Source organism: Melanostigma gelatinosum (genome assembly GCF_949748355.1).
Source record: "Melanostigma gelatinosum genome assembly, chromosome: 13".
In the NCBI taxonomy this organism is placed as follows: Eukaryota; Metazoa; Chordata; class Actinopteri; order Perciformes; family Zoarcidae; genus Melanostigma; species Melanostigma gelatinosum.
This window is the reverse complement of record NC_136646.1, coordinates 16851560-16876331: the sequence shown is the minus strand read 5'-3', so window position 1 is coordinate 16876331 and position 24772 is coordinate 16851560. Positions and strand designations below refer to the sequence as shown.

General features: G+C 45.3%; 1 protein-coding gene across 2 annotated transcripts in view; it reads right to left on the bottom strand.

The window, feature by feature from the left end:
* coro7 (coronin 7) overlaps nt 1-24772 on the bottom strand; it is a 94197-nt gene that overhangs the window by 49939 nt on the left and 19486 nt on the right. For both annotated transcript variants that reach the window (XM_079281654.1, XM_079281655.1), the window contains exons 8-9: nt 16646-16729; nt 15861-15943 (exon numbers count right to left, since the gene is read on the bottom strand). In XM_079281654.1, the coding sequence (XP_079137780.1) occupies nt 15861-15943; nt 16646-16729 (167 nt within the window). The remainder of the gene's footprint in view (nt 1-15860; nt 15944-16645; nt 16730-24772) is intronic.

Sequence of the window (24772 nt, the reverse complement as noted above, 5' to 3'; positions counted from 1 at the left end):
GTCTCAATCGCTAGATTAAAGTCCTCTTCAATACAATGTGATGTTCATTTAGTAAATCATGGTACCATTGAGAGTAAAATAGACCATAACGCAGGGTATGCTTTAGGGCACAGCTACCTTGTGATTGACAGTTTGAAACTTGTCCTTGTTTTCGTCTTAAAACTTGAACCCCACCCTCTCGTGTCACAACTTACTGCAAAAAAAAAAACATGATGACATCAGCCAAAATCCAAGATAGCGAGGGACAAAATGTCGAATTCGAAGCTTCAAGACGGCAGCCCACAAACCAATGGGTGACGTCACAGTGACCACGTCCACTTCTTTTATCCAGTCTATGCATGCACACCATCATAATGTAGCATGTTAATGGACGCCAATTAGCAATAAACACAAAGTACAGCTGAAGGTTAGAATGTCATCAGTTCTTTAGTTATTTGGTCATAAACTAAAAAGCAATGCCGCATGGGTAAATATTGTTAAAATCATCCATCCCCAATTTCCAAGGTGATTAATAATGAGGCGTAAGTGTTCTATAAAAGTATTTGATTATCTTTGCTACATTCAACAGTGCACCACCATCCTAAAGACTGTGCAATGCGTGCTTTCAATGGACAATAGGAATTCTTCCATGCCAGCAGTGAGCTGAAGGCAAAATGGAAATAAAGATTATGATTGAAAACACTCGTTCAGGTTGTAGTTGTATTTAACCATTGAAAATGACTCACTGGTCTCAGCCTAATGAGTGAGCATTGTTTGCAAACCTGCCCAATAAATAGGCTGACCACCCATGCGTTTTATAGGAAGGATGCTGGTAGGGGATTGATGCAGCATGCACATACGCCCACAAACAAACAAACAAACGCATGCATGCACTGGCCCATAGCTGGGAGCTGTTGTGCAAGGTCCCATGTTTACAACACAAACCCATAAAACAGCACTGCCATGGAGGCCCCATTATAGCAACTTGCTCAGAGAGAGCAAACTTCCTAGTGACATAAAAAGGAGAAACCCCCTGGGGGGGGGGGGGGGGGGGGTCAATACGTTTAAGCGTCTTTGTCCTTCCTCCACTGTTTTAAAGGAACAGCGTGTAGCATTTGGTGGATCTATTTGGCAGAAATAGAACATAATATTATCAAGTATGTTTCCTTTAGTGTACAATCACCTGAAAATAAGATTCTCTGTGTATCCGTTACCTTAGAATGAGCCGTTTGTATATACATACGCTCTAGAAAGGGCCTGGAGAAGTTTCAGTTGGTTACAATCTGCAACCTTACTGCTACATGTCGCCAGATCCTACACACTAGACCTTGAACCTCCATGCGTCCTGATATTTAAAAATAATTAAAACATCATTTTGTTTAAGTTATAAAATAATGAAGCCTGTTTCAGCCTATCATCGGAATACAATGGAAGGAGTCCGTCTGTATGTATGTCTGTCCTTCAAGTCTCCGACAACTAATCTATACGTAAATAATGGATACACTAGGTGGACTCCATGTAAAAGGACTGATAGGATACATAGATCACGTCAGATAATAATAATAATAATACCTGCAGCTGAAAGAATGCATCCGTGTTTCTGTCTTTCTCTCTGGACAGGCATCTGCAAATGGTCTTGTATGTAAATAAGAAAGGAGAACAGAGCGTGTGTGTGTGTGTGTGTGTGTGCGTGTGTGTCTGTTTCTCTCCTTTCCTTCCATAAAACAGTCCCTCTTTTCTTTCCCTGGCTTTAAGAGAAACCTGGTTCCTGGATGAGGTCCAACTTTTACACTCACACTCAGCCTGCGCTGCTCAATGGCCCCTATTGTAGTTTCAAGGGACCTTTTTTCACAATCATCAACCCCCCAAAAGAAATTCCACACGGAATTATTTTTAAGTAAATATTTTTTCACGCCCCTCCTTTCTGTCTCTCTCGCTCTTACTCTCTATTTTTAAGTTTCTAACTTCAGAGCGGCTAGAATGCAGCCAAGGACAATGTGTTAAAGCACCAGGTGATGTGGCTGCAAGTAGCTTTTGTATTTGCTCTGCATTTCCCAATATCTTATTCAACTGACTTCGTTTCTTTCTGCCTCTCTGTTTTCCATTTTCCAATATCCCTCCGGCCCTTTCAGCACAGCTGACCCCCCAGTCACCTCAAACCATCTCTCCAAGATCAGCAAAGAGTATTTACAGTCAGCAGTTGGGAGCATGAAATCAACTCTTCGAAAATCACAAGATGAAGCATTGAACTGGTCATAAACTACAAAAAAAAAAGAAAAAGAAAATAAGTTTTAAAATTCCTCCCAACACAAATAATAATTTGAAATCTCAAGCTTTTAATCTCTTATTCAGTTTCTGCGATGTTGCTACGTGCTAATCAACAAGCGCCGGGGAGTTTAAAAGAGGGAATTGAAGCAGCAGAGAAGTAGACGAGTAGAGACGGAAAAGGAGAGCCGAGTAGAGAAAACACACCAGCACTTTGTTTTTGGAACCTGGTTCTCTGGCTCCAGTTTTTTGGCCCTCTGCTTGTTTCCCTATACAGCACTCGCTCCAACTCTCCTGCCCCACATCCCACCTTCCCTCCCGCTACATCTTTCTGAAGCACTAATAACAGTCCTGTCATGCATACAGGCTGCCAGTCCGTGCCAGCAGATGGCCCAGATGCTGCTCTGACAAAAAGCAGTGTGCAGAAAGCGGAGAAGTGAGGGAGAAAGAAAAACAGGGGAAAAAAAGGAAGAATTTGAATTTGGTTAGTTCTTGGCGCCGTACGTTAGCAGGCACACATCCAATTCATTTCAAGTGCTGTTTAATAGATTAGTAGATATAAAAACAAACTGCAGTGTGATTTCCATAGTGCAAATATTTTCTTCCATCCCAGGCTTGTCATTTGTGTCTTTTTCACTCATTGTCTCCGCCCCTCAGTAGAATATAGACTGACCCGCCTCATTATCATTTCAGACTGGAATTGGACGATGTAAGCTGGCAGGTAATTAATGTGTAATCGGAGCGAATCAGGGTCATACATCAGTGTGAATATGGCTCTATGCAGGGCCGGCCTGTGGCCTAAGCAAAATACAGTGCAGGCAACTGCCTTGGGCCACATTCAATCGAGGGAGGCGCCGATATGTGCATTTGGGTTCCTGAGGCTGCATCCAAGAATGAGGATATCAGTTTAGAGTTTAACAACCGCTGTAGAGAAACCTGGTCCCAACTCAGGATCTAAAAAACTTCATCCTAAAAGACTGTTCTGTCTCTTCATCTTGCAGTCTCACTTGTCTGTGTAGAACAGTGCAGTGTTCTCTCTACTGTAAAATGACTGTTTGTGTCTTCATACTCACTGACCCCTTCATCCACATTTTACTGAACCTGCTGTAAATGAAATGAGGTATTTTAGGACCTTAGGACCCCAAAGACAAATACGATTTAGTGCCACAAAAAGGCTTAGGCTGGTGTTACTGTAGGTTTATAGAAGTAGAAAGAAAGCCGAGCTTCACCAGCACACGGTGTTGAAAGACTCAAATATAAACATCAAATGGGGAAACCTGAAATGGAGAGCGATTATCCAGCCAATGCTGTAAGATAAGAAGGAGAGGATGGAAAGAATTAGACGAAATTAAAGAGGTGGAGCGATGATGAAGTGCGAGAGGAGAGGGAGGTGGAGGGACGCCGTTACTGGCTGAGTCCAAGCGGGGCCACATGCCGTGAAATGCTTACCCGTCTTTGGAAATGGGTAGTGGAGGGGTTGAGTGTGTGTGTGTGTGCGTGTCCCCAACAGAACAGCCTGTCACTGCTGGAAAGCAACTCAAGTGTGCAACTCATTTCAAAGGAATGGAGGGACGGTGGGTGGAGGAACTTGACTTGTTCAGAAAAATATGAGCAAATGAGTAACGGTATTAACGGAGAGGAAGGGAGGCGGCGGACAGAGAGGCGGTCGTTGAGGGTGAACGGGGTGCAGGAGGAGGTCAAGTGCGAGCATATAGTGGTTGAGAACTGCTCCATTTTCAAAAACGCGAGAAGAGTCGTCCAAATAAGCTCCCTAAGATGAAGCTCGCAGCTCAAGCGTATCGTTTTTCAAACTAATCAAATCCAGTACTAGAGTAAGCACAAGTAAGAATAGCTGACAGCACTCTCCAACTTTACTGGCCGGAGGGCAGAGTTTCTTGGCTTGTCGTTTGTACTGAATCAAAACTCGCTGTAAACATCTGGATGCAAATGCACAATTAAACTTCTAAATTAAATTCCTTTGAGGTCAACAAGACTCTCTGGGATGAGTGAGGTCAGGATGTCACGATAGCCCTGAGGAATGTCGCTGGCCTCTCGTGGCCTTTGTAAGAAAACAGCTGTGATTAGAAGTGATGAGGGTCCGAGCGGCTGTTCATGGAGCCGGTAGTTAGAAACACCAAAGGCAATGCAAAGGGGCCCAAACTCAGTGGTGAATTCCAGTGATTGTCACCAACAGTTACAGTTGCCGTGCACTAGCGCCGGGCAGGCCTCAGGCTTCAGACAATGCTTTCTTGTTTGACGGGGGCCCAAAACCTCAACACTTCCAAGCAAAACCATCTCCAGACAAACGGAAGAGGAAGACGGGACAGTAACTGAGCAGTCATCATTTCTGGGTTGCCTGAAAATAAATTCCGACCCAAATCTCCCATCTCAACAACTGAAATAAGACAAAACAATCTCTCATGCGCTTATACGCTTCTTCCTTCAACAGGAGGCAAACGATCTGGACACAGTGGCTTGTTTGACTTGGAAACCAACATTTTCCTCTCTCTCTCCCTCCCTCCAGTCTCTTCATTCCTCCATTTTTCCTTTTTCCCAGACAGTAACGTTTTAAGAGCCAAGAACCTGAAGCACTAACAAAACAGCAGAAGCGAAACGTCCATAACTTAAGAGCAGCACAGTGACAGGGGAGAAAGCCTCCGATACTCAAGACACCAGTAGACATTCATCAAACACTGCTGTGTACACATCCTGCGTTAACTTTCAAACTCTACTTGCATCGTGGCTGCACTGTGTATACACATCTGCAGATTCCACGTTGTTTTGTGGCTTGAGCTCCTGTGTAGTCTCAAACTGAGCTGAGCTGTGCCATAACGTGGGTGGGCATTGGACGGGTACGGGCAAGTGAAGAGAGAGGAAAACAACAACATTCCACTCAAATTAACAGCTCCACCAACACTAATACAAATAGCTATACCTCACACTATGGAAATAAAGCAACGCCACCAGTAGGGAATTTAAGTAGTTTAAAGGTTGGCACTTAGAGGAGGAATACTGCATATTGTTCAAATTGGATTTAAATCATTTCTTCACCATCTGAACGCTGTGTAGAGGGTGGCGACAGGCACGGATTAAGTGCCTGTAATCCTTTTCATCACAGTAGGTGCTCATGCTGTCTCCGTGGTAGGCAGCATGTTTACATACTTACATCTCTCACAGGACGGGATGGGATGGGAACCCCCGCCCCCCACACGTCTCTGAGTGGATTAGATGCTACAAGTAAGTTTTGTATGCATTGTTTTCATGGAAAAATATCACAAAAAGCTTTGAAGTGAATGACGCAAGCTAGTAACCAGTTAAAACACGCGTTAAACGATCGCCTTAAACTACGTGTGTGTGCACAGTGTGCACAGAGTGTGCTGTCCTAATGTGTTCTGGTACAACGGTTGACGTCTGTAATCCACATTAGTCACACGAATTCCATTTCCCTCCCCAAACACATACCCACATCCAGCCCAAACACAAGTCTTCACCGGCGGATCATAATAATAGCCGGCTCAAACATGCTGCTGCCACAGGGCTGGGTGGGGCCCCCTGACCTCTGACCCCTGCATGTGAACTCCAACTCGACAGGAATGGGCCCGTCAACTTCCGCCGGCCAACAAACACCTGTTTGTTTTCTAACCGCTAATAACACCGAGAGGGAGGGAGTGAGTCATTACGCTCAAAATGTTGCTCTGCTAATCCTGTCCGTAGGGAGGGTCTGGACAGGCACAAGTGTCTGGGTGCTGATTAGCAGTGAGCTGGTGAATGAGTAGCAGACCAGGATAACGTTGATTTTTACAGACGGGTTGTCTGGTAATTAGGAAGCTGGTTTACATATCCTGAGCTGTCGGGGCTAAACGGTGACAAAGACACACAGACTTCAGTCTACAGCGTTCAAATTTGTGTTTGAGGTCAACTTCGACAGGTCAGCTCGTGCAAACACAAACGTGCTTGAAATAAATTGAATAGCAAGGTAGATCCTGTCGATGATGGAGATTACAGAACATAGAAAATTGTCAAAATAAGAACCTAGAAAACAATTAGCAGGAAGCACCTTTTTTTTGTCAAATGTAATTATTTTCACAACATGGACAATGGACCACAACAAAATAAGTAATGTGTAACTCTTGTAGTTGTGTGTGATTTCATTTTGTCCTAAATTAATGATGCATGTTTGCTTTTTGTGTGTCTTCCCCCGAACTCAGCTCATGGATCGAATGCTTTTTGATAAACGTCTTTCAAAGATCAGAAATATTCATCAGAAGTACAACAGTTTGCAGCCGCAGTGCCGAACAACAATAACGCATCTTTTACATAAAACTGCAAAGATTTAACTTTCTGACGCAAGTTGAGTTTCATGCTGGACTGATCAAGTCAATGGTATGTTTTTGGAAAATGATAGGCAGTAATTTAAAGTATACTCAATTTGTATTTCATGAGCTAAAACATGCTAAACCACCAGTATGGCCCTTTAAGTATGGCCTAAGCTCTTCACTGCCTCAGTATGTGGACCCGCAGCCACAGCCGACCTCGACCTGGTCCACTTGCAGTGACGGATGTGACAGAACGGCCACTTACAGCCCACAGCTCCCCGAAGCCTGGCCAGGGTCGGAGAGGGCATTTTTTGGAGAGAGAGCGAGAGAGAGAGAGCGAGGTGTGCTGGGTTGGGTGGTGCGATGGTCACAATAACAAAGTGAAAAACTAGCCACCGCACAAGGCAAACATAAACATGGGACACCCGCTGGGCAGGCTGACGCCGCGTGCCTGTGTGGGTGCCTGCCAGCCCAGTGGGCACCTCCAGTCGATGGGTTCATCCCTGTGGAAAGTCTGCATCAGCCCGCATGGAGCCCACTGTGGCTAAGAGAAGGTAGCGATTCACCAGACACCTGTCCGTCTTTCTTTCGTTCCGTCTCTCTTTCTGTCTCTATAAGCATCCTTTCCATCTATTTTTATGGGACCCACTCCAATCACTGTGGATTTGAGGTTGGGAGACGCTTGCGTGTGTTCGTTATTCAAAGACTGTGTGTGTCTTTTAGCAATCTTGGTTTTTGCAGCGCGCGGTTGGCAGGAAGTGGTGTTCCACTCCAGTTTCAACGTCTTGCATCCTCCATCGTTATCACGGTCAAAGTATAGCAGCAATAGTGGAATGGGCATAGTATGGCATACAGGCCAGCGAAAGGAAGGCCTTTAGACATAAAGGCATTGTGAACAGGGTGTGTGAGCAAAGAGTATAATAATAAAAAGCCAGATCGTCAGTGTTCTTCGCTACGGCAAAAATGGCTCCGAAACCACTCGCACAAAAGCACAAAAAGTCAGAACAGGCAGCATTTGCCACACTGTTATGCTAATATCTGACAAAGACAGATACCACTCAAGAAAACATCGTGACATGACCTCTTCCTCTGATCAAGAAGGAACAGAGCAGCGGGCCAGCAGGTCGGACGAGGTCAGACGTCAGTTCAAAGTGTAAAGACATGTTGCCAAAAGGCTCGCGCTGAAGTTCAGAAGACACAAATGACTGAGCTCGCTACATGTGTTTATAGGCGTGCGTTAGCTGGCACAGTAGCTAGCTCGTAGCTGAGCGTGGAGTCTGCCAGCTCACAGCTGTGAGTCCCCACAGCGTCACAGAAGCAGTGGGCCGTGGACACGCCATTATGGCCAGGATGTGTGGAGAACAGTTAAGAATAACACAGGCCGCCTCACCAGTGCGCGTGTGTATGAATTTCCATCGCCATCGGTCCATCGAGCCTGTGTTGTTGTTTTTTTCCCCAGTCGAGTGCTAATGAAAGCTCTGCGCCTCTAGAACGCCACCCAGGCAGGTCAGAGTGAAAGACCCGGTAGATCCCGATCGCCATCGGTCCATCGAGCCTGTGTTGTTGTTTTTTTCCCCAGTCGAGTGCTAATGAAAGCTCTGCGCCTCTAGAACGCCACCCAGGCAGGTCAGAGTGAAAGACCCGGTAGATCCCGAAGCTTTGTCCCTGCGGCCTCTGAGGAACAAGTGGTCCCTTAAATATTTTCCAGCGACAGGGCCTCCCTCTGTCTCCGGGCTGGTCTTTTGGTCAAACATGTTTGTCCAAGGTGCTTTGTGAAAGAGTTGCTCTTTCACTCTCACTCCAAGACATAATCCACACACAGCTGGCTTATAAAGAAACCCGCTGGAAAGGGAAAACAGCAGGATACAGCAAACATGGAGGTACCGAACTGAGCAGGCACATCTGCTTTACAATGTCTAGTTTTCAGTGGAAAAACACTCCCTAAAGGAATAAAGCTGATAGAGAGACATGTCCATCAACAGAAGACATTGTGAAGACAGAATGTTTAAACTGAACTGACGAGCAAATGAATCCAAAATGAAAACAAAGAAAAGAAGATGTGGAATTCACACTGTTTAGTGTTGCTATCTTGTTAAAGTATCACCGATGCTGCGCCTGAACGCACGGCTAAATACAGACACGGATGATTTGGCCTCCGTCACTCCACCTGTCAACTCCTGCTGAGTGATGATGAATACTGTTTGGCGACGGTCTACGTGCGCTGAAAATGGTAAAGAAGACCCGTCCAGGCATGCACGTGCCTATGACAGCATGACATGTACTATGAGAATACGTGTGTGTGTGTGTGTGTGTGTGTGTGGGACCAGCCTGCCAGTAGGAATGCAGCCCCTCCAGCTCACAATTGGGCAGCTGTGTGAGAAACACCTGTGCACTCAACACACAGATACAAAGTGCATTGGAAGAGTGCCCCCCTATGTTGGACTCAATGGAATTGGCAAAGCTCTCCCTGTGCCCCCCCACATTTCAATAGACCAGGACAGGAACCACTTTCAGTTGACTTTTGCAATGGGATCCCTGGATGAGAAAATATGAGAGACTGCACAACACAGCAGGCCACCTCTTCATAATCATCCATGTAGTTCTGTTTGGCAGCTCCACACAATTCAACAGCTACTGAATTGAAAAGGCAGATTGACATGCTAAATGGGTCTCGTAGTGTAATTAGGATGCCTTAAACTGAAAACAGTTTCTCTAAATCAACAATCATGATGAAGTCTGCTTCCCTCATCTTTTGTGGCAGGAGGGAAAAAAGAATATATTGGACAAAAGACGACAAAAGGCACAATAGAGGGCTTACACTCCCAACTCTTCCAAGACTCTACCTCCCACCGCAGCCTCGCACAAAGCCTTCAGACTGACTAATTGACCTTGCTGAAATAACCTTCAGTTGACGTTAGAGCAGAAAAGGTCCACGGAGGTTTCCTTAAGAGCACACAGACTATACACCAACTGCTGTCCCCCCCCGAGGGTCCTCCATCTTTTCTTCTCCTCTCCCACTCCAACTTGCTCTGCACAATGGAGAATTATTTTTCCTGGCCACCATCACCTTCTCAACTCTCCCACCAATTACATTTTGATGACTTTTTCTTTTTTTATCTGCTAAGGCCACATGCACGGACGCACGGACGCACACACACACACACACACACACACACACACACACACACACACACACACACACACACACACACACACACACACACACACACACACACACACACACACACACACACACACACACACACACACACACACACACACACAACCTTTGGCAGAGAAACCGGGAGGCCGTGCAGGTGCGGAGCAGCTTTTGCTGTGATAACATTTCCATCGAGACAAGAGAAATCTGACAGCGTTCAGTCCTTTCTCGGCTATTTTCTTCTCGGTTGTCCACGCACCATTACACACACACACACATGAACATAATCACATCTAGTACTTATAAGACAACAAACCCACCTGTGTGTCTCAACAACACAATTGAAACACGGTGAGGCATGAAAGCATCCAGTCATTTGACCAGTTATGCAACGGTGAGCAGCCGCCTGCTTCAGCACTTTTCCCATTAAACTAAGCGTGGCTTAATGACACAGACATGTTTCCACAGCGCGGGCAGACAAATACAGCCACATGGGAAGTGACATCAGCAAGGGAGCACATGTGGCCCACCTGCCACCTGCCAATCGCGGAGACTTTCCCCTTCTGTCTTTTTCCTTTTTAGACAGCCGTTCTGGCCTAACGGGCGCAGGATCACTGGTTTCCATCATGGAAACACGATCATAAAGGAGAACACAATGAGCAGACAATCCACCTAGCCTGCTCTCCCTATAAAAAACGTCAGGAAAAGTCTGCTCGCTCAAAGGAGGACTTGCTATTGAGCCAGATGTGGATGAGCGTTTCAACACAGATCATTCACAGATGTGAGAAGCCATTGGCTGCGAGAATGTGAGATTAGCTTTGGCATCACCATTGGCAGTAACAATTGTTTTGTTTTTGGCTGAATATGAAATGAAACGATGACTGGTGTTCAAAACCAAACATAATGGGATAATTGGCCGCTGAAATGTTTCTGGAGCAGGTGCATTTTACCTCATTGATTCACGCACAACAGGAGAATAATTGGAACGGTGAAAAGACCCGTTACAACTGTCCAACAAATCAAAACTTCATATGATGTACAGTAGGTGGAAATAGTTCACCATATGCAAATACCAAGTTAGTCCTCCAGGATAGAAAGAGCAGATTACAGTTAACAGAAGTACAGGATGGAATCTACAGAGTTCAGTACCAGATCTCAAGATCCAATAAATACCGCCTCATCTGTCAAACATGGGGCAGGAGGCCTTTTGCTGTGGTCCCCTCTGACAGCAGATGAATGCAGAAACGTCTAGTCTGCTCAGACTCGACGTTCCAAAAAAAGTTCCAATTATGTTTGAGACACAGTATCCTCACAGCTCATCTGCTTTGGATGTAAACGCCTTCAAATTGTCGCTGAAAGTCAGCCTTTATTCAACAGAGTCCACAGAACACAAAGTGTCTCATAATCGCATTAGAGGCGTCAACCACTTTTGATCAAATGGAGACTCGGTTTCATCTTAGACTGTGTATTTTTAGAGGGTCTATCTGCATCTGTACATATGAATCAACTCTCCATCACTCCCTTTGTACCTTTACTGTTCTTTGTAAGGCTATGAGGTGTGCGGTGACATGCTGCCAATCTGCAGTAGTCCCAGAGGCAGCAGCGGAGGCCAGGCTGCAGGGCAGAGGAAACCCTCTACTAATGGGAAACACACTTCTCCCCCTCGCTCAAATTGCTCTTTCTACCACAGCAGAGCGAGGTGGCAGGCGTCCAGGAGGTGACTGGCGTCCAGAAGCGAGGCATGATCTAAAAACGGGAGCCCTGCCGCGCCACGGTTCCTGATTCTCGTGAAAGGGACAATCATGAGTCTTATAAAACACATGCATGTGTTGAAAGAGCGTCTAGGAGGAAGAAGAAAGAGAGTAAGACATAGTCGATCAATTATATGAGTAAAGGAAAGGAAGGCTTGGTAAACAGATAGAGAAATACTGAAGAAAATGATAGAACAAAAGAAGAAACATAAGCTCCTCCTAGTTTGGATGATCTCATTGAACCTGCCATGGCAGCCCCTCCAGAAATAGCATCCCATCACATCGATACTTAATAGCAGTGTGTTTATTCATTTCCTAGCATTGCATCCGTCTGTTGTGAATAATAATAATGGGCTGCGCTGTTTCCACTTCGGCCCTGCATCTACTAGCCAAACCCAGCCTTCTTCACATCTCTATCAGATGCTCCGTTCCTGGATCTCTACCCCGTAGAACAGGGAGAGCGGTGCTGAAATGGACTTGGGATGGCCTAAAGTAGGGCTTTAGGGCAAAGATCCCAAACGTTATTGCTAGTGCATTTTTAATAATAAGGGAAAAAAGGGGCATTTTTCCAGATGTTGGAAAATATGCTATATCTGCAGCTGCGAGTGCACCTTTGCTGCCGTTTTGTGAAAGATGGAAAGTGAAGTCTGACACTGTCTCAAACACTGAGACAGTCATTTTTGCAATTACCTTAACAGCATTAAGACGTGGCCGACTGCCACATAATGCAGAGCAGCTTCCCTTGACAAATCATCTCCAGTTTAGTCTGCATGAACTTCTAATCCAAACCATAAAAGAAAATAAAGGTGAATGGAAGGAAAGAAGGGGGGGAGGGAGGTAGCTGAAGGTGGGAGGGGGGGGGGGGATTTTTTCTATTTTTCCTTCTGTGGCGAGTTCACACAAAAGGGTCCTTCTGGTCCCTGGAGTGCTGAGCACATACCTGCGGGATGAAATGAAAACCCTCTGTGAATTATATTAAATATCCCCTGCCAAACGCTCCACTTCCATGTGTTTTTACCAGAGCGGAGAGGCTCCATTAGGCTTTGCTCTAAAAAAAACAAAACTTAAAAAAAACTTAATTAGAATCCCAGACACCGGCACCTTCAAAAACTCAGCTCCCTCATTCAGTTTCCTCTGTGCAGGACAGAGAGAAAGAACAGCGAGGACCAGAGGAGTGAGGGACAAATGGGAACAAACGGGTCTAATCATTTTTAAAAATAGGATTCACTGAAGGATAGCGGCTGTATTTTTGACAGGATAGAAGGGAATAGGAATAAGAAGGCCATTTGCTCTTCGTTGATCACAGGGCATGAAAGGGGAACAGATGACTTCTTCAATGAGGTGTTGTGAAGTAAAAGGCTGTTGCCACGTGGGCTTCAATGAAAAGGCCGTGAAAGCTCACAGAGGGACAAGATCAATAAGAAAATATATAGATATAAAAAATAAAGAGGGGATTTCAGAGCTCCCTCCTCATCCTTTTTCATCCTCTTTTCCTGGTCAAACTCCCCCTCGACTGAATCACAAGCTGAAACCCAAAATGACTAACAGCTTCCAGGCACCATGTTTCAACTGTCAGAACGCAGAGTTCAGCTTCTTTGACAGAGCGTGTGCGGTCACATCTTTACCGCCGCAGCAGCTCAACTATCGACTTGACCCTTAAGGTTTGCCTTTACCTCCACCTTAAACATGACTTCCCGAGCTGTATCCCAAACAACAAAGCTCCTACCTGTTCCCTCGTATTGGAGTGAACTTTGAGAAAGGGGCCAGGTCAAACGATTGTTGAAACATTCTGTGGCATTTTCTTTTTTTTTGGTTCTGGTTGTGTTAGCGCTGCTGCAGCTGCACCTAATCCCCACAGGAAAGCCTTCATCTGGGACTAATTTTAGAGCGCCAGGGCCAGGATGGGAGAGAAGAAGGGGGGGGGGGGGGGGGCTGATGCGTAAAAAGGCCGATTCCCTTCTGGGGCACAAGGCTTCTTCTCAATCCGTCTGATTAAAGGGAGTTTGGCTCAATTACACCCAATGACTGGGCCCCGCTCCCAGGCACGACCCTGCTCGGAAAACACACCGGAATAGATTGTGGAGAGTCAATAGAGGGTGCGAGTACGTGCATCACACCTGGGGCGCTCCCATGCAGCTACCGCAAAACGCCTCTCTTTCTCGGCCAACGGCACAGCCCGTCGGCGGTCCTCGCCTCAGAGGGCGAGTTCTTTGTGCAACCCGGGACTGGGTTTGGGAAAATTGGCTCTCCAGGGACAGGCTCACGTCCTCTCCAATCGGCAGCGTGTATACCGGTGGGCATCGGGGTCCCGGCGGTCCGCTTTAATCAGACAGAGCAGCCGTGATGAGAAGTATATGATATGTTCACTTGTATGTGCTCATGGAGCAGAGCATTGGCAGTGACTGAGGACAATTACAAGGGTTGAGGCCAGAACTTTCTCAGAGATTCAAGTTTCGTCATGCTGAATTCTGACCCTCGGAGAGCGCTTTACGACACCATCACAAGCTATTTTACAGGCACATATCATCCAGACGTCGCTGCGTTAATGCTGAGTGCGGTGAATCTGTGTGTGTGTGTAGCTGCTAAAGCGGAGGGGTGTGGATAATTGTCCTGACGTCTCGAGCGTTTACACGGCAAAGCTGGTTGCAATCGTGCCCAGTTGTAAAGTTCACTGATTGCAGCTGGCTTAGAGGCCCAATTAAACTCATTATTATAATTCGGGTTTATAAAAAGGGAAGAGGATGAGGGGGGAGAGCGGTACACAGAAATACACGTTGTTCTCCAATGTCCAGATCTGTATGGAAAACAGGCACGCACTAATAGCTAGCTCAGCACAGTTAAAAACACCCCTCTCAGGCCCATCACCCTACAGCCCTCAATATTTCAGTCTTCATTTCAGCCCAAACCAAAAAATAAACATTCCCCCCCACCCTCCATTATTCTCCATCCAAGTTATATCCCACCCGCAACCCCATATTACTGGCTCAAGCTCCCGGGGCTCCTCATGTTGTGACACTCCAAAGAAAACAGTCCTACTGAATGTTGTGGACGAGCACACAGCTAACCTGACACAAGCCAGCCCGCCGCTCCGATTACACACCGTGTTTTCCACGGCCCTTTTAATTAAAAACAGGCAAGGAAAAAAAAAAAGAACAAATCCATCTTTATGTGCACCTCGGGCCTAAAATGACAGGGAGGAAATGCCCCGTTTGGGATGTTTGACTTAGAGCTTCCTCAGCGGGCACGGTTCAATCTATCAAGTGCAAAGAAAAAAAAATGGAGACACGGTCTCCTTTTGATTGTTGCGTAATGTCTATGTAATAGCTGCTTTGTTAGACATAAGACACGCGTGCACTGAGGCAATGCTGAACTAGAAGAAAAGCATCCACAGAAAACCCACCGTGATAACAAACTGTTAGAACCCTGAAGGCCAAAGGGAGCTCGAGGGCAGCCCGGTGCAGAAAGCTGAATGAATGTTCCCTGCAGAGTGAGATAGTGGATGAACAGTGGCCAGAATGAGTGGAAGGAGGCATTATAACGCTTTGATCAAAAAAAAGATACAGTAAGACCGAGTTACCAGCCAGCAATAACAAACATTTTGACCTTGACCGTTACCTGGCCAGCTAGTTCTGTTATCAGCGTTTTGCTGATTGCACACTACGTCTAGCAGCTATGTAGCTTCACAAAGTGTTTGGCCGGCGCGTCGATGGCTAGGACTAAATAAGTGGTAGTGATTACATTCCCCCCCCCCCCCCCAATTTAACTCCTAAATCCTTTGTTTATTTCTTGACCGTGCTCTGGATGTTTCCCACTGAACGAGAATGAAACCTCGGCAGCGTTGGTCAAAAGCCCAGACGGGACCTCGGTCAATGCTGCAGCTTGATTTAAACAGAGGGTGGGGGCAGGGGAGAAGAGCTGGGAGGGAGAAGGGTGAACGAAATATTGGAGCAAAGAAGCTTGAATGAGAAAGAAGGGGAAAGCCAGAATGGCAGTAAAGGGCAAGGTCTCATCTGCCGTTTAACCGTTTAATTGTCTACCTGTTTTATATCAGTGCTGGTCTACAGGCATCTGGCCTTGGGAGCGATCGCTCCCCGACACACGATACCGGCATTTGACAGCATGATTGAAGTGATTTAATACAGGACACACTGCAGATGGGTCAGGCACACACCCCAGCAATTATGTCCAATGAAAAATAGTCACAGTACATTGAATAGTTTGTGTTGGATTACAGGAAACCAACATGGCTTTTTCTTAAACTCAAAGCCAATGTATCGAATGAATCTAATGTGGATTCTATCAAGAAAGTGTGGACCGACACTAAAGAGAAAGAAGGCATCAGGAATGCTGAACAGCTTGTCATCAGAGGAGCAGAAATGCAGTACTCACCCGCTGGAGATGCCGAGTGACGTCGAGCTGACCGAAGAGCTCAGCTTCCTGCTGTCCCAAAGCCTGACCTCCCGACTACGCATCTACACACAACATGAGGAGTTACAGTACAAACTGTCAACGCAAACATTCGTGTCAACAGATGAGGTCAAACTAAATTAAACTCTCAAGTTATAAAGAAGTTACTCTTATGAATCATCATGGCTTTGCAGTAATGCATGATGGTAATTTGCACTAATTTATACTGTGTCCATCTGTCTCAGAGGGCCAAGGCAATATATTGCATGGCATGCAGTTGGCGCATGCGTGTGCATGATAGTGAACATATGTCATTCCATTGTTTACTTTTTACTTGATAGCACTATATATTGAACAAAGACACTTAACACTTAAAATGGTAGAGAGAAAATATTGTGAGCTTTAAGCAAATAAAGAGTACTAACAGCTTAATAAGCAAACCTTGTTAAACTTCTGTATTCCTCCTAAAACATGAATCTATATTGTGTGCGTGTGTTCTTTATAGAAGGTATCGGGGCATTTGTAACATTGTCTCAGTATTAATGTGAGTTAATTCATATTTTATTGGAATTAAAGGAACGACTCTGTCATTGTAGTTTTCCCATAATTACATTTAACAAACAGCGACTTGAGTTCCTAACTAATCTGTGTCGGTTCTCGTGGTCAAACCCCAGAACTTATACGCACACGTTCTTGCTTCGTTAGACAACGACAGATTATAAATGAAGGACTCCAGGTCAGTGCAAGATGTAGAAAGAGTTTCTCACCATATCAAAGCCGGTGGTGAGTAAAAAGTCGTCTTTGGCCCACAGGATGCGCGAGTCCTTGTTGTTCTGAAGGCTCTTGGCACTCTGTGGGACAAACAATGAAACATTTTCAAACGGACGACGACGCGAGACAAATTAAATACATCTGTTTGATCCCAACTGCTTGATGTCAATGGCTCGATGATGAAACCTATACTTTTAAAAATAACCTTGAAGTGTAGTTCAAGATAACGATGGCGGTGATGAGTGAATGATTCGCGGGGAAGACAAAGAGACGGAGACAGGGGGAAGACAGACCTCTGACAGATCCCTGTGGTTGGACAGAACAGGACTTGTCCCATGAAAGGAGCGCTTGTTATTGTTGATGTAGGAGACAAGGTGACTTCTGCCCCGGGTACATCTTAGATTACCAAACTGTGTCTCTGCGTCTGTGTTGGTGGCACTGGAACTTTCGTTATGCTGTTTCCATGGGGAACATGTGCCAAAACAGCGCTGCCATTACGGGTTTAATAGGTGGTCTTCAAATATAACAGCCAACAACAACAACTGCAGGCATTGAAAGGAGAGAATGTGCATGTTTGTAAAGACAACATGTAAAAAGAGGAGCGAGAAGCAAGTGGAAGGGTCCTTAATGTGCTGTGAAGTCGCAGATTTACTGTAATTGTTAACGTGAGGACAAATAAAGAGACTGCCTTTGTCAATTAACTGCTTCAAAGTGTGGTTTCTAAGTAACACGGTCTTTAAACTGCCCTAAAATCATGTTGTTTACATCCTGACTTCTTGTAGAGTCTCACAGTCAGTCAGTGAGTGAGCGCCTTGGTATCTGTGTACTAATTCTAGAGTTACAGTGAGCTTTCCCATGAGGCACAGAGGTCAGCGATGGGGTTTCCACGGAACAGGAGCCGTCAGCTCCTTTAGCCCACTGCGTCTCCCCAAATTACTGCTGTCATTTTTATGGCCACACTCACCCCGAGGAGCGTGGCTGGACGGCAGCGTATGGCCAGAGGACAGAGGCGTATTTTCTAAGGCTCAACACTCACAACCTTCGCGTCACTGTTAAAATTGCAGATGACAAATTGTGGGAAAACAAATGGGGAGAACCTGAGCTGCCATGTTGCAACCCTGCACACGAGGTAGGTTATAGGGTAACGGGACTCTGCACTGCACAACCTCCGATGACGTCGTTTCAGTCCAACGGGCACTTGACAAATCTACAACCAAAGCTAACTGTTGGACGAATGGGGATGAACACAGAAATATTAAATCCAGCTTGAGCACACAGAGGGACACAAACATGTGGGCTCTATCAATTCTCGCTAAACGGCCACTTCCTTTTCTCTATTTGCTGACGTCGCTCTGGCCGCACGCTGTGGGCCAAGTGGTTTGAGGATCGACTGCTGAAAGGGAGGAACGGAGGTTCTGGTTAAATCTCTTTAAAAAAACGGTCACGAAGGATTTCATCGCTGTTTGCTCTTCCCAAATCCTCTTTCCTCTCAGAGAGCTTCTGACTCCGATACATGACAGTAAATGACACACACACACACACACACATGCGTCAGCTTGCTCCGGGTGCAGCTGGAGTTACAGGGACAGAAGAAAATGGAGGATAAGGGCGGGATTTTCAGAAGAAGCGTCCCGGTCAGTGAAGCAGAACAAGCTATAAATCATCAACGCTGTCAGTTGAATGTGTGCTTATAGGCCACACTGGTGGTTTATTGTTCTCAGCTAAGAGAGGCCTTGTGTTGTCACATATATTGAGAGCATACGCCGACATCAAATCACCTTTAAAAAGAAAATAAATCCTCAGATGTGTACTTCTGCACCTCTCTCAGGGATGATGCGTCTCTGTCCGTACCAGTGTTTTATCGAACACCATCTGTATGCAACACAGATGTTTTCTGGCTCCTGGTGTGTTCCCAAATAGCTTCACACACTAGGAGGGATTAGAAAACACTCCACTGACCTGGCACGTTTCTGAAGGTGCACTACCAGAGCACTGACGGAGTTGATAATAAGTCCTGGATTGAATAAACACTTAAATCGTGTCTCAAGATCATTTTTCAGCCCGCAGTCAGCCGGTATGCCCCGCGCAGGTAACTGGACTCATACATGCCTTGTTAGGTCCCTTATAGCGAGTCATTTGAAAAATAACCCAGATGTACGAGAGAGGTCCAGAGTAAACGAAGACCTCCGGAAAAAGCGATAGATCAGAAACGAGCAGGGGAATGAGAACGGCTAAAGCAGGCACAGTGTAAACAGACGCGAAGGTAATTCATTGCCATTGAGCGGTTCATCACCGGCACCGCGGGCCGATTTCCTTCCAGGGGCAAGACAAGGCAGAGTTGGTACTCTGACCAAACTAGGAACCAGATGAGCTCCGACTATTTGAATCTGCTCGGGGTCTGTTTGACACTGGAACTGCTTTTAGGAGCCGTCTGAGTCATATTTCTGGCTGCTAAAGCAGGAGATTCCAATTGTCTTCATCATGTTACATGCAAGAGTAAACAGCATACATTCTGCATCATCAATTTTTTCCGCCATATTCAGCATGACTATTGCCAAGCACCAGATGAGAGTGTCAGTCTGTGTTTGTTAATATCCAACAAGAGGAATAGAATCCTTTGAACAACACTAAGCTCACGTTCAGACTAAGGAAAACGCAGCGCCTTCAATACAGCGAGTCCACCGGCTCAGTGGAGGTGCCAACGTAGGCTCAGAAAGTTGGAATAGATCCAGACCCCAAAATATCAACCTGCTGGTGTTAGTCGGGGGATCACCATTTCATCGTCTGGGGACCATAAATGTCTGTGTAAAGTTTCATAGCAATCCAATATGTGGGTGTTTCAGCCTTCACCAAAATGATGGACCGACCGGCGTTAGCTTAGCTAAAAGCTTCAACATGTACACATTGTTATCCTGCCTTTAGACCCGACTGTAAAGTGGGGGGGACAAAAAGACAAATTAGTCCTTGAGGGAGTCAATAAAAAATAAAAAAAACTCTGAAAATATATCACCTTTCTGTGAACCGCCTCTGGATCAGACGGGCTTAGTTTTGCCATTACAGCATCCCTCAGGCCTCCACTACTACCGAGCCAACCAGCTTCAGGCCTGAAGGAAAGTAAACCGACCTGACGTCTCTCACTGCGGACAGCTAACCATGCTCTATAGATCGCACCGCCATGACGTCACCCGGATATGAAGGCACGTGCAGCTTTTGAGCCTTTTGACAGAGATGTCATCGGGCCTCGGCAGCTTGAGCGATAAAAGTGCAATTGAGGATTAAGGGGTCCGTGCAGGGCCGCTCGGCTCACCCTTTTCCAATAAACAGCGTTCCAGCTTAAGGAAGCGTAACACAGCCGTTAGAAAGCTATATTACTACTGACACCGCGGGGCAGCCAGAGGACACAACATCTGGACCTCGTGTGTGTGTGTGTGTGTGTGTGTATAGAAATGTTGCCAAACAGTATCTCTCGTCTGCAGTCATAAATTTAACGCGAATCCCATTCACCCAGAGCATACCACGGCTAAACCTATCAGACATGCTACAAATCGATCACGACACACTTTGAAAACGGGGAGAAAAGGAGAGGACGGAGACGAAAAAACCCCAAAAATATGACAAATGTTTTCCTTAGCAGCCTGAACAAAAGGATCCAAGCAGATGGGATTCGCACAGAAGGACGGAAAAGAAGAGAGAAATGGCGAGTGACTTGACAAAATACGCAAAAGGAGGTGTAAAGAACCAGTGGCTGGCTCACACGCACAGTAGAGGAAATGTCGTGATATATCAGAATATTACCAACACAGGCATCTGCATCAACTGTTTTTCAGACTGCTAAATAGTAAAAGTGATGAGCCAGGATCTTTAAACCATGAAGATGGAACAAATGGAAATATGAAAGTGTTGATTGTCGTGATAATCTAGATTAAACCTCAATGCAGGCGGGGTTTACGCTAGAGTATGGATGAACGTGCCAATCAGCAGTCTGGACAATTATGGTTTCATAAATCTATTAAATATTCCTCCCAGAATCCCTCCATTTCCTTCTCCCTCAGCTATTTCAACAGACCGAGTTCACATTTATGTCACTCACGGAGAATGTTGATTCGCCCACCAGGACGAATATCAGGTGTCTCTGTGCACATATGGGAACCATCACAATCTCTGAATCTCTTCCTCAATCTCTCTTTCTGTCCGTCTCTCCACCTCTCCATGTGTCATCTTAATGGGGGTGTAAGTGTTTAACAATGAGTGCGAGTGGTGCAGAAATGTATCTGGTGTGCTGGAAGAGTGAGTGCTTGTTTTCTCAACTTCCTTCAGGCTCATTGTTCAGTATGATGGCAGATCCTCCTGTCAGATAATGTTTGTCAGTCATATACGCCTGCTCTGAAATCTGCAAACTCATTTGTCATTTCACAGCAAGTTTTACAGTCCTTTAAAAAATATATATATTTTTTTTAAATTAGCAAAATATCAGACACTGAGGTTAGACAGTTTATTTTGTTGCACTATTCCTTTTGAACAGACTACTTAAACATTTTGACTAAAGTACCGCACGCTTATTCACTTTCTTGTCAAGTGTAAGCCACCATTCTTATACCGGTTTGTTATATATGAAGCTCCAACCAGCAGTCGTAGTAGCTTAGCTTAGCATAAAGACTGGAAACAGGGGGAAACAGCTAGCCTGGCTCCGTCCAACGGTAACAAAATCCCCCAGCAACTCTAAACCTCATAAACACATTAAACGTTTAATCTTTATAAAAAAACAAAAATGTAAAAGTGGCACGCTATGGTTGTACAGTGCTAAGCTAGCTATTACCATCCATATCCAGTCTCTATGCTAAGCTAACAGGCTGCTGGATGTAGTTTCATATTTATTATACAGACATGAGAGTGGCATCATGTCAGATGAGAAAACAAAGAAACTGAGACTTCTGATTAGAAAAACAATATTGTAACATGTTAAAAAGGTGTTAATGGTAAATATATGTTAATATTACATTTTATATTATCAAAAGGAGTCGGTTTGCTGGTTCTTGTCCCTGCTTTGCTGCGTTTCGTCTAACAGGCAACAAAACAGGCCCAGCTGCAGCCACTCATCTCTTCAACCTTCTCCTTATGTTCCGCTCTCTCCGTCTTTTCACAGAATCATCTTTCTTTTCCTTTAATTTCCCCTCCTCTAATCAATAACGGATGCTTTGGAGCTTTCATCGCCCCTGAAACAGACTCCGTCGCTCAGTCTTCTCAACCAGACTAAATTAGTCCTTTCGGCATTTACTTGGTTTTCTTCATCCTGCTCTGTCTTCATGGCCCATTTCAGTTGCGTTTCCGAGTCGTGATTTAATATATTGAATGTAACTCTGACTCCACAGAAGCACACAGGCTTCTAGAAATAGGACAGAAGGGGGGAAAGAAGAGAACTTGAGGGGGGGGGGGGCAGAAGATGGAAATCAAACCAGCCATTTCATTCCTTCATTTACTCTTGCCGCCCGCCTACAGCCACTTTATCCGGCGTTAATTGGAACCATCTTACATTTCGCTAATTTCTCCAAGAAGCCACAAGACCTCTTATTTTTTTTTTTTCCCCATCCTCCTTCCTCCGCTCTCCGCCTTCCTGAAGATGAGAAATGAACGTGCGAGGTCAGAATCTGGGCAGGGAGCGTAATCTAAGGAAAGGACAACATGGAGTAAACCCTTAGGTGCAGCTGTAACAGCATAAACCTGAGGAGTGACCCCTCTGACATACATCCTGACCTCACGATGAATGAACAAGTGTCAGCTTATACTGTACATGCAACTCTTCAGCAGCAAACGCAAACACATAATAACTATTGTGTAATTTAAAACTTCAGCTCAGTCCGACTTCCACCGACTCACCTCCCAGACTGTTACTGCGGTCATACTCTTTTCATATTTGTCTGGCCTGCAGTCGTCTCATTTCCTTTGTGTCAGCAACTAAAAGCTCTGTGCAGTAAAAAAGAAAAAAAAAAAAAACGAGCCGAGATGTGAGCCAACAGGCGTATGAGCACCGATATGGGGCCAGGTCTATTCTACAGACACCAGGCAAGACCTGCAGCCCCTGGGGAGGGACGAGTGATACGAACTGGACGGATCCCCAGTTAAATATAGTATCCAGCTAGAATGGGATATCCAGAAGTCTTCTCTCTTTTCTATCGCTACACTCTCACTCTTAGCCTTAATGGGAACAAGCGTGCAGGGATACAGATCGGACACAGAATAGAGAGATAACCAGTGGGAATTTGGCAACCTTGGTTTTACACACAAGGCACATCAATCTTATGGGGATCAGGAGGGATTTCCTTATTTTCATCCTCCCACGTACTACATATTCTATGTATCACATATCCTATATTTCCTTTACGGTGACAGGTGCAGTGCTGTCATGGATGTTGTTACGGTTTCACTTTTGGTCTCGGAAAAATCAAATATTAGATGTGAAAGCCACATTTACGCATAAATAAAGTGCTTATTTTCCACATGCAAAAAGTGCAGATTGTTTTCTCAATCATTTGTTTCGTGTATAAAATGTAAAACAATACTTTTAAAAAACACGCCAAAACGTTTCAAATGTATTTTTTTGCTCGGCCAAAAGTCCAAAACCCTAAAACCTTCTGTAGGATTCTGGTATCGTCACATAAGACGAAGAAAAGCCGCAAACGTTCACATTTGAGATGCTTGAATGAGAGAATGAGTCCTTTTTTTTTCTTCTTGATCAATTAAACAATTACCAAAAAAAGTTTCCCATAATTTTTCTCTCAACAAATTGATTAATCAACTAATAGTTTCAGCTCTACCCCCCAAAACTCATGAATCTCTATAAGTAAATACATTTTTCTGGCCGACAGGACGGAGAGCCGACTCCACTCTGAACCTCGGAGACTTCGTGAGCGACTGATCGCCACCGACTGCCCGCCGCAAAGACGTCAGTGTCTTCAGAGGGCAGCAACGAATACTGGCCCTTGAAATCATTCTACCCAACGGAAAAATAAATCAAGAGGGGCAAAGAAGTGGATGGGGAAAAAAAAGGGGCATTCATTGTGAGATCAGTTTCTGATAGTGGACGACAGAATTAAAAAAAGAAAGACAGTGTTCGGAACAGAACGAGGCCGTGAACGAGACATAAAGAGAGCTACAGTACAGGTTAGGAAGAGGTTTCGGGGCTTCGTTGAGAATAAGATGTGCGGTTTGTCTGTGAGGCCGGAAAATAGGACTTATGTACAAGCACTCGGGGAGCCGCAGTGCAGGAGGCCCTGCTTTCTCACCGGTGTAGGCTTTCAAGAGCTGGCACTCCGCTACCATACCCTCACTGCTGCTGCAGTCTCTCTCCCATCATCACTTAACTTCATATACTTTCCAGATCACTTCCATGGAAAGGGATACAGTTATGTTAAAGGAGATTTCATTCATTTTTTTCCTTCAGTTGACGGTGATCCATGAAATGAATGGATGAATCGACATATGCACAGCCAATAAACAAATATGAAACTGTGCAAATTCGTGGTGGAGAAGTAATCCTATCCAGCATGTTGAGAAATCAGAGGGGGGCCGGGGTAAAAGCCATTACCCAGCCTGAGCAGGTTGCTTTCTATCCACTCACAATAATCCACTCTATAGATCTAGACACGGATCAATAGTTTTTATTTGGCTTATTTTGGATGACAGACAGGAAGAGGTCACTTTCTAAACATAACAGATTGATAGAGCGTCCGAAAAAAAGGGGCAAACTAAACGATTGTTCATTGTTATTGGGAGAGTCATGAATCAAACATCAGGATACCGTAAAATGTTTTCCAAACGTATATCAGAGTCCTCCTCACGAGGTTCTGGCCGCAGTGAGGCAGACCTGCATTGTGATTTTCTTTGGTCCAGGCGAAGCGTACAAATCAGTTTCACTGCCCTGCTCAGTGCAATGAAACACTGAAGTGGTAGGAAGGCTGTGATTATTCAGCCACGGTGCTAATTGGGCCGTGTGGCCACAGTCAGAACATCCAGCCGGGCTACAGTGCCAGTTCGGGCTGTGGTTGCCCCACTTTGGGGGCTGGGGGAAACAACCGATTGGACCCAATGACACCACACTGCGGGAACACTGGCCCCTCCTGCACTGT